Genomic DNA, 9584 nt, shown 5'->3' with positions numbered 1-9584 from the left:
CTAGGCCCCCACTGTGAGATTAGGCCCCCCTAGCTCTTCTGCTATCCTTTTCTGCACAATAGAACGAAGTCAAAGAGATATAATAATATGGTAAGGTTAGCTCTATTAGTTGACAAAGCATCAAAGAGACTGCATGTATGCAAAGACTCTGTATCAAAGTAGCAAAAATGTTTGCATGCATTATTATTCTATCATGCAATTCAAAGTGAAGGAAGATTTACCTTTCAAGTTACTCATGCTTTACCTATAAGAGTTAAATGCTTTGATGCAGCTCTGCAATGTTGGATCTGCCTGTAAGACAATCGATGTTGTTGCATAGCTATCGCCATATTTGCAACTTCGTGTTTACTTTCTCAGTCAAATTTCAGGACAAAAAAGTATAAAACACACAATTTCAGTGCAAAGACAACAATTTATATCTTCCTCCATGTTTTCCTATACATAGAAGATGTAAATTGTTGTGGGGATGCTCCAATAGCATCACTGGCTCAGCTCTCAAGTAATGTGGAATCACAGATAGAAGTCAAGAGAGAAACTGTTGTATCATGGTGGAATCACAATAGCAGTTTCCTTTCAGGACAATGGTAATCTTGGACAGTCCTGACCAATTCGGGACAGTTGGCACCTATGTGCTTCGTGCTGCATGAGGCCTGATTCATAGAATGACATGGTGCAGTGTGATGGCTGTGAGACCAGTGGTATACTACTGTACATGCATGAAATGTGTGTGTGTGAGGAGAGCTGCATTCAGTAACTGGCACTGCATAGACTGTGAAGACCATAGAAGACTGTATTGGTGTATTTTGAGAATGCACTGTCACATAATGTTACCGCTGTTGTGCTGTTAATGGGGGGCCTAAAATTTTAAGAGGGGGCCTAAAAGGTTAAAATTCTAGGCCCGGGGGGGCCCAATCTCATGGGGGGCCTAAAATTTTATGACAACGGGTCTTGTTAATGTTGTAGCTGAGCTAGCTGTGTCCTGTATTTCTGTATTGTGCCTGGTATCAAGCTGTGAAGATACTGTAGCTCTGGATTATTATCAGTAAGTGCAGACAGCACTGTTTTATTTCTGCATATACATGGTTTTGATGATATAATTGCACACACCAAATATTGATACATAATTACATGACCTTCAATATCATTGCTTATCTTATTCCACACTCAACAGAGAAGATGTCTGACTATCTGACAATAGCAGATCTAAAGAAATTGTACCTCGTCACGTTTGATGCTCGAATTAAGTGGCGAAACATCTTGCTTATTCTTGACGTACCCTCGGATACCATCGATAGTATTGGTACGAAATGGCGAGACAATCCTGATGAATGCTATCGTGAGGGTTTGAAAGAATGGCTGAAAGGTGGTAAGAGAAGCTGGGAAGATGTTATCAAAGCTTTGTCAAGTCCTATTGTGGGCCACAGTGACATAGCCAGGACTATCGAGAAAGATCATCTACAGTCTACTGATGCAAGCAATCCTACTGATGTGAAGTCAGAGGGTAAGCACTAGCTCAGCACTGGAATCATACAGTCATAATGCTTAGTTCTGGTTTGTTAGCTGCTATAATATTCACCCCCCCCCCCCCCACACACACACACACACACACACACACACACACACACACACACACACAATGTTCTACAGTTGACCAAAACCGCCAGAAGATCGACGATGATTTAACTGTTTTCTTAGACGAACCTCTTGGTAAAGGTGCATTTGGAGCAGTCTTCAAAGGCAGCTACAGGGGCGAGATTTGTGCAGTCAAACTTCTAATTTACGAGGCTGTAGAAATGCAGACAGGTTTCCCAGCCAGTAAAAGTGAAGAAGCCAGCAAAGCATTTGATCGTGAGTGTGAGTATCTCCAGTCACTCCAGCACCCAAACGTTGTTCTGTATTTGTCGACTACTAAGCACCCCAAATCAGGTGGTACAATCCTCGTTGTTGAGCTGATGGATTGCAATCTGAGATCCTATTTCTCCAGCCTTGGTGAAGAGTCTATCACTAGCGAATGTGAAATTAGCCTCTCCAAAGACATTGCTTGTGGTCTGTCCTATATTCACAGCAAGAAGATTATCCACCGTGACCTCTGTGGTGATAACGTTTTGCTGAAGCTAACACAGCCAGTGCCTGTTGCAAAGATTTCCGACTTTGGCATGTCACGGCTATACGATCCCTACAAGCTTAGCCACACCCTCACGGCCGTTGGTCACCGTATGGGGTATCTACCTCTCGAGGCTATTCGATTGGAAGAGGAGAAATACGATAGCAGCCTGGATGTGTTTTCCTATGGGGTGATCGTGACGCAGATTGTTTGCAAGCTGGAGACGATCAAATCAGCCAAGGATCGATCATTCCATGTTTCCCAGATCCCTCACACACACAGGTTGAGGAAGCTTATCAACAGTTGCTTGCAAGAAGACATGACGAGGAGACCAACTGTCAGGGACATCTGTGAGTTAATTAAGTATGTGTTTTATGTTTTTGCTAACCCTAACGAAAAAGTCATAATGTTGGTATCGATTTTCTTTTACTTTAGATGCGGACCTGACGAGGGGCTTAGACACAGTGGAGGCAACAAAGAGGGAGTCAAAGGACACTCAACCAGTCAAGAAGGTGCGTACATGTAGTGTGATAATGAGATTCCCACAGCAACAATAGTATTGTACCTTAACATGCATGGATGCTGTCTCATGTGTTAAGCCGTAACTACACATCCGTTTGAGTGTGCCTATAATTATGTACTTCATTTAGCGCAAATTGTTGATTGTTCTCGTTCTGTTGTAGAATTTCCACAATGATATTCACGTCTGTGTTTTAGATTTCCACCAACGTTCCCCTGTACAGGCTCACTGTGAGCAGATTGAGCACAAAGATGCTGAGCTGGTCAGGAGAGACGCCATCATTCAACAGCAGAGACAGGTGAGACAAAATGCACCATTATATTATTGCAGAGCTATAGTAGAAGCTTTGATCTCTTATAATCGTACTGTACATTCTATTAGACTGGTGGGCGTGGCCTCTTAAGCTAATTAGAGAAAGTAATTTAGTGTGCATGCAATTATTGCTACAAGTAACACTCGCTTGTTAGTAGACACTATCCTAATTACACTCATTCATTATTCAGGGTCCCCCTCCCAGAGAGTTGAGACCTCCACTCACTCTGAAATGGAGAAGAGGAAAAGACATGCCAATCAAGATGGGTCGCTCGGTACAGAGTGTTGTTATCGGTGACACAGTGTATGTTGGTGGAGGCTATGCACACAATGATCGTGACGCGTGTACAGTGATAAAGCTCGAGCAAGATCAATGGACCAAACTACCAGAGTACACTGCCTATTGGTTCGCTATGACATCACTCGCTAATCGACTAGTGTTGGTGGGAGGATATGATCAAAGAAACTACAAACACACCAATCAGCTTGCAGTGTTTGGGTCAGGGGAATGGACTCACCCGTACCCACCAATGAACATTGCTCGTCATTCCTCAACAGCTGTCTCCTTCAACAACCACATCATCGTAGCTGGTGGGCGTGATGATAAAGGACGTATCTCCTCCTCTGTGGAGGTGTTGGACGTGTCATCAAGAAGATGGTACATTGCTCAGTCACTACCTAACCCACGATCAGGACAGAAATCAACTCTCATAGGAAACACCCTCTACCTAAAGGGAGGGCACGATCACACTGGGACGGTAACCAAGACAGTGCATCACGTCGACCTCAATGAACTCATTACAAAGGACCTTTCCAACCTGGACACACCCACTTTTTGGCAGACCTTACAGGAAGTACCACTCGTGTGGTCAGTTCCTCTCAGTATTTGGAGGTCACTATTAGCCGTTGGTGGAGTGGACGACAGATTCAACCCAAGTTCATTGATCCACCTCTACCAGCCTGACACCAGGAGGTGGGTGAAAGTGGGAGACCTGCCTACTGCACGATACAACTGCACATGCTCAGTACTTCCTAGTGGAGAGGTCATTGTAGCCGGAGGACAGACCAACAGTTATACTATTATTCAAACTGTGGATTTCTTCTCTATAAGTGCTAATTAGTTATTTTGTTAATTGTGCAATGAGTTATAACGATATTGATTATTATGTTGAGTTGCAACAGATTTTTATCACATAATATAATTATAAATTTTATCTCATATAAAGTCATTGTAGCCGGAGGACAGGCAAATTCATTTATTTATGCTCAATTGCAAACTGTTTTCTTCTCTATAAGTGCTAATTAGTTATTTTGTTAATTGCTTCTCTTTAATTGTGCGATGAGTTTATAACGATATTGATATTATTTTTATCGTGTTGAGTTGCAACAGAATTTTATCGCATATAATTATAGTTATTATGATGACATGAAGTGGTACATACATAATTACATTGCCAGAAAATAGTACAAAAACAGACAAAATAATATTTAACAGTCTCATAACAAGTTCAGGTCCTTGGTTGGGGTCTTGTCCGAGGGTAGGGTGGACGCCTTCTCCCAGAATCTAAAGTCTATCTCCTCTTCCGAGTCAGATAGTGAGGGGTGGGGCTCGGGAACTGACGGGTTAAAGAGTCACATGATCATAGTCACACTGAGTGGCCAGTTTACGTGAGGCCCCTCTATTTCTTAGCAGCACAGTAGGCCTAAAGGTGTGTGTGTGGGGGGGGATCGTACATGATTGTACATTGCACACCTTCAAATAGGACACACTATAGGTGACCTTGAATGACTTTAAGGGACTCTACAAAGTATGACACAAATGCATTTTCCAGCTAATACACTTTGTACCTCTACCTCCATTCTCAGTGCCTCTTCTTGTCTCCTCAACACTTGGCCGGGCTGAAAAATGGCCGCATAACTGGGGGCCAGAAAAGATGAGGGGTAGAAAAATCAAACAATAGTACAGAAGACAAATCGATCAGTCTATCTACAATTAGAACTAGAGCACTGAAGTGCTACCCTCGGCTGTTGACATAAATAACTATAGAAACCAGAGGAGTGTTATACAATAGTATATATGATCTGGCTAAGCAGCAAGTAACGGGAGCAATAAAAAAAACTAGACTAGAGGTGAGAAGGGAGTTTTAGCATAACATCATAGACACGTACTTTATTGCACTAATATTATAATGAAACAGTAGGTGGTGGCACAGGTCCAAACACATACTATGAAGGTTATAGCTTAGCTGGTTATTTTCAAGTACAATTTGCAATTTGGGCCTGAAATAAATACTATTATTGATCTAAGCACACTATAATTATTGCAGCACTATTAAAGATGCTATTAAATACGATAAAATCGGAGGTTTGCAACACCAGATGACTACACAAGTCAACAAAGCTCTCAGAAAGAAACCTCCAATATGTGTGTAGTTGTCTGACATGCTATCACTCACTTCTCCAGCATTAGTTTCTCATTGTCTGATCCACTCCGGGTGCTTTGCTACCGCTGGTTGCTAGGTGGAGCTCCGCTAGTAAGCTCTCCTCGTTGGGGTCAAAGTCCACCTCACCTGGTTGGTACAAATCCTCAGGTCTAGTAGGGGGAAAACACGTGAACAGTACTTACTACGAATTATGGTCAAACAATAATAACTGTACACACACAAGCACGTCTTCAAACACTGCACATGTAACCAAGGCAATGGCTATAATAGTCTCAAGCAACTTCACCATAACATGACCCCTGACTATAACGTCAAATACTCGGGTCATTAGAGCCCTTGTCAGAGCTTGCTACATGATGGTAGTGTACTGCCGCACTCTTCAACATACTATTTAAAAGTTTCAAACAGCTTTCCGGACCATCCAAACAAAATCAAATGCGTCCTATAGGAACAGTGTACATGAAAATGTTGGCAGTAGGTATATCCTATCAGGCTATTAAATAACAACACTATCACTCACTCATCATCCTGAGTTTGTCATCAGACTTGCATCTTTACGAGCAGCTTCGTCATGTAGGATCATCTGATTGGTCTGGAACTTGCCATTCCCACCTCCTCAGCAATGGTCTCTCTCCATGGTCCTGGCTATGTCACTGTGGCCCACAATAGGATCTAGGACTGGACAAAGCCTCCAGGCAATAGATTTCTGCCATGCTGCTTCAAAACGTGATTTGCTGATTCAACATTGTTATTGCAGAAAAGGGGGCGTATCTCTTTAGAAATGTGGGCAGATAATACAGCACTGAGGGAGATTATCAGGGTCCTTCACCAGTTCACTTCCTATATCTAATCCTAGAGCTAGCTAGGGCCTCTAAGGAGTGAGTAGCCACCAAGGTGAGTGCGTGATTCATATCTCATTCTATAGCCCATCTCAAAGTCTCAGTTTGAATAATATAATAAGCTAAAATTGATGTGCACCATATGCCATTGTATGAAATGCCCTGGTCCACTCACAGGCTAACTGTCAATGGCCACTCAAGCAACCCCCGATCATTCTCCTGAGTATTTGTCCATCCAAGAGAACTTTGAAGCATTGGTGTCCACATTCAAAACTCAACCTGCTGCATACGCTGATAGCCTCTTCTCCAATGGCTACATACCAGATGAAGTTCTCGAGTACTCTAGACTGAATGGAGTTATGGACTCGGATAAATCTCGAAAGATTCTGGATACTATCATCCATCGAATTAAGCTCAATCCCAGTGTATTCCACGGCTTTATCGCTGCCATCGCTGGCCCTTCTACTGACGATGTTGTCAAGAAACTACATGATAGTTACGAGCGTCACAAGACTGCGACCAGCCGTGTTGAACAGCCGCAACTCTCTCCACCCCCACACCAGCAACCTCCACCAGAGGCTCCGACGTCCTTCAGCTTCCCACACCTCGACACCTCTAGCCTTAATGAGGATGATAGAATTGAATTGGAGGATCGGCTCATACGTGATACAAGGAAAATGATTATTAGGTTCACTGCTTTTACTCTAATTATACAAAGATCATTTGAAAACCAACGGATCCCTTTGGATCAGATTAAAGATTCCGTTCTCAGCCTCGAATCTTTCAACGACGGGATTGGAGTTAAAGTCCTAGATGCAGAAGATAGGCAAGAGATCAAAAATGCCAAAAATTTGGCCCAAGTCTTCATGACTCTACGTGCTTACATCTCTTTTTTCAACTATGAGATAGTGGAGTACCTCATCGAGCTGCTGGGATCACCAGACGACCAAACACAACTGCGTGAGTATTGCTCTGCACTTGATCAGTTCTGCCAGCGAAATGTGTTTGAAGTTCCGGCCGAAGCTTTCTCTTCAAAATCTCGTATCAAAACGGCTAAAGTGTTTGTTATCAAGTGCACTGAGCGAATAGCCACACTGGAGTATGTGAAAAGGCTGACTCCGAGAATTGCTGAAGCACTTGGTCTACAAAGAGCAGCGCTACAACTCTGTTCAATCAAACAAGGCTGCTTGGAGCTCCACTTTCTCGTCACTGTAGCTGTTGCCAAGCGTATCTACCCAGTGTCCCCTACTGTACAGGCAGCTCTCAGTGCGATGGGGGTCAAAGTTCTCACCTGTGGAAGTACGGATGAGGTGGAGACATTTCTGCTGGAACAGTAAGTTCTTGAAGAGGCACTATGTACCCGTACTCCGCATAATTATACCATAACTTAATTAACAAGCATGGGCCCTATAATTTAGTTACATGAATATAATATTCGTATTATTATAATAATTACAAGTATGTACATGTCACGTACAGGGATCTGAGCAAACTCAAACTAAAAGGTGTTGAGGAGATGTCTAAAGACACAAGGACGAGCACGACAACCTTCACTCAAATGAAGGACACTAAAGGTATGAGTGTTTGGCCAACTTGATATCCTATAATCTTTCTTTTAGATACAAGAGGCTCGGACACAGTGGAGGCAACAAAGAAGGAGTCAAAGGACACTGAACAAGTCAAGAAGGTACGTACATTTAGTGTGATAATGAGATTCCCACAGCAACAATAGTATTGTACCTTAACATGCATGGATGCTGTCTCATGTGTTAAGCCGTAACTACACATCCGTTTGAGTGTGCCTATAATTATGTACTTCATTTAGCGCAAATTGTTGATTGTTCTCGTTCTGTTGTAGAATTTCCACAATGATATTCACGTCTGTGTTTTAGATTTCCACCAACGTTCCCCTGTACAGGCTCACTGTGAGCAGATTGAGCACAAAGATGCTGAGCTGGTCAGGAGAGACGCCATCATTCAACAGCAGAGACAGGTGAGACAAAATGCACCATTATATTATTGCAGAGCTATAGTAGAAGCTTTGATCTCTTATAATCGTACTGTACATTCTATTAGACTGGTGGGTGTGGCCTCTTAAGCTAATTAGAGAAAGTGATTTAGTGTGCATGCAATTATTGCTACAAGTAACACTCGCTTGTTAGTAGACACTATCCTAATTACACTCATTCATTATTCAGGGTCCCCCTCCCAGAGAGTTGAGACCTCCACTCACTCTGAAATGGAGAAGAGGAAAAGACATGCCAATCAAGATGGATGGCTCGGTACAGAGTGTTGTTATCGGTGACACGGTGTATGTTGGTGGAGGTAGTGCAGACAATGATCGTGACATGTGTACAGTGATGAAGCTCGAGCAAGATCAATGGACCAAACTACCAAAGTACACTGCCAAGTGGTTTGCTATGACATCACTCGCTAATCAACTAGTGCTGGTGGGAGGAACTGATCCGAGAAACAACAAATGCACTAATCAACTAGCACTGTTGGAGTCAGGGGAATGGACTCACCCGTACCCACCAATGAACATTGCTCGTTCTTCCTCAACGGCTGTCTCCTTCAACAACCACATCATTGCAGCTGGTGGGCATGATGATAAAGGATATACCTCCTCTGTGGAGGTGTTGGACGTGGCATCAAGAAGATGGTACATTGCTCAGTCACTACCTAACCCACGATCAGAACTGAAATCGACTCTCATAGGAAACACCCTCTACCTAATGGGAGGGTGGGATCACACTGGGATAACCAAGACAGTGCATCACGTCGACCTCAATGAACTCATCGCAAAGGCCCTTTCCAACCTGGACACACCCACTCCCTGGCAGACCTTACAGGAAGTATCACTCGTGTTCTTAGCTCCTCTCAGTATTGAGAGGTCACTATTAGCCGTTGGTGGACGAGACGACAGACGCAACCCAAGATCATCGATCCACCTCTACCAGCCTGACTCCAGGAGGTGGGTGAAAGTGGGAGACCTGCCTACTGCACGATATCGCTGCACATGCTCAGTGCTTCCTAGTGGAGAGGTCATTGTAGCCGGAGGACAGACAGACCCAAATTTTGGTAATTGTGTTCAAACAGTTGATTTCTTTTGTATAAGCGATTAATTAGTTATTGTAATATGTTGTGCATTGTTAACAATCTTTTTGAAAAAAGTTTTCTAATTAAGTTCGCATATGTCGTTTATTTTTATTCGAACTGTTGATCTATAAGTGCTAAATACCGTATAGCGCGAAATTTTTGAGGAATTTATATTTTGTAGATAGGCCTCTTTTCGTTGCACAATGTTCGCGGAATGACTGCTCACCAGAAGCCATGCCTTAAATATTTGCACGGTATAGCTGGTA

At 43.0% G+C, this 9584-nt stretch overlaps 3 protein-coding genes and 1 long non-coding RNA gene across 6 annotated transcripts in view; 2 read left to right on the top strand and 2 right to left on the bottom strand.

Moving 5' to 3' along the window:
- Window positions 1-9584, bottom strand: part of LOC135352059 (uncharacterized) — a gene marked incomplete in the record, with an annotated part of 851949 nt that overhangs the window by 198258 nt on the left and 644107 nt on the right.
- LOC135352083 (cyclin-dependent kinase-like 2) overlaps window positions 1-9584 on the top strand; it is a 57823-nt gene that overhangs the window by 33762 nt on the left and 14477 nt on the right. Inside the window, exons 1-6 of one of the 3 annotated variants that reach the window (XM_064551241.1) lie at window positions 952-1042; window positions 1172-1501; window positions 1648-2454; window positions 2540-2616; window positions 2848-2922; window positions 3128-4257. The exons of 1 other annotated variant lie outside the window; for it this stretch is intronic. In XM_064551241.1, the coding sequence (XP_064407311.1) occupies window positions 1177-1501; window positions 1648-2454; window positions 2540-2616; window positions 2848-2922; window positions 3128-4057 (2214 nt within the window). In that variant the 5' untranslated portion in view covers window positions 952-1042; window positions 1172-1176 and the 3' untranslated portion in view covers window positions 4058-4257. Of the gene's footprint in view, window positions 1-951; window positions 1043-1171; window positions 1502-1647; window positions 2455-2539; window positions 2617-2847; window positions 2923-3127; window positions 4258-9584 lie in introns of those variants that run through there. One more of the 3 variants, XM_064551240.1, reaches the window with a different exon arrangement.
- On the bottom strand, window positions 4341-5852 carry LOC135352181 (uncharacterized). Its single transcript, XR_010399652.1, has 2 exons — window positions 5393-5852; window positions 4341-4854 (listed from the first exon to the last, which is right to left on the bottom strand). It is a non-coding gene; the product is annotated as an uncharacterized LOC135352181 (long non-coding RNA).
- Window positions 6143-9435, top strand: LOC135352086 (uncharacterized). The gene is made up of 6 exons (XM_064551247.1): window positions 6143-6274; window positions 6397-7552; window positions 7699-7793; window positions 7839-7906; window positions 8138-8212; window positions 8418-9435. Exons 2-6 carry the CDS (start codon window positions 6408-6410, stop codon window positions 9342-9344), a joined length of 2310 nt encoding a protein of 769 aa, XP_064407317.1. The 5' UTR covers window positions 6143-6274; window positions 6397-6407; the 3' UTR covers window positions 9345-9435.

The sequence above is a fragment of the Halichondria panicea genome, chromosome 1, assembly GCF_963675165.1.
Source record: "Halichondria panicea chromosome 1, odHalPani1.1, whole genome shotgun sequence".
NCBI classification, from domain to species: Eukaryota; Metazoa; Porifera; class Demospongiae; order Suberitida; family Halichondriidae; genus Halichondria; species Halichondria panicea.
Note: the sequence above shows the minus strand (reverse complement) of the source record. Positions and strands in the feature narration are given on the sequence as shown.

What these genes read in the sequence shown, in the direction of transcription:
- LOC135352086 (XM_064551247.1), top strand. Translation starts at nt 6,408, where the DNA reads ATGGCCACTCAAGCAACCCCCGATCATTCTCCTGAGTATTTGTCCATC. An exon ending in TCAAATGAAGGACACTAAAG is followed by an intron (nt 7,794 to 7,838) that starts GTATGAGTGTTT and finishes TCTTTCTTTTAG; the next exon opens with ATACAAGAGGCTCGGACACA. An exon ending in TCATTCAACAGCAGAGACAG is followed by an intron (nt 8,213 to 8,417) that starts GTGAGACAAAAT and finishes TTCATTATTCAG; the next exon opens with GGTCCCCCTCCCAGAGAGTT.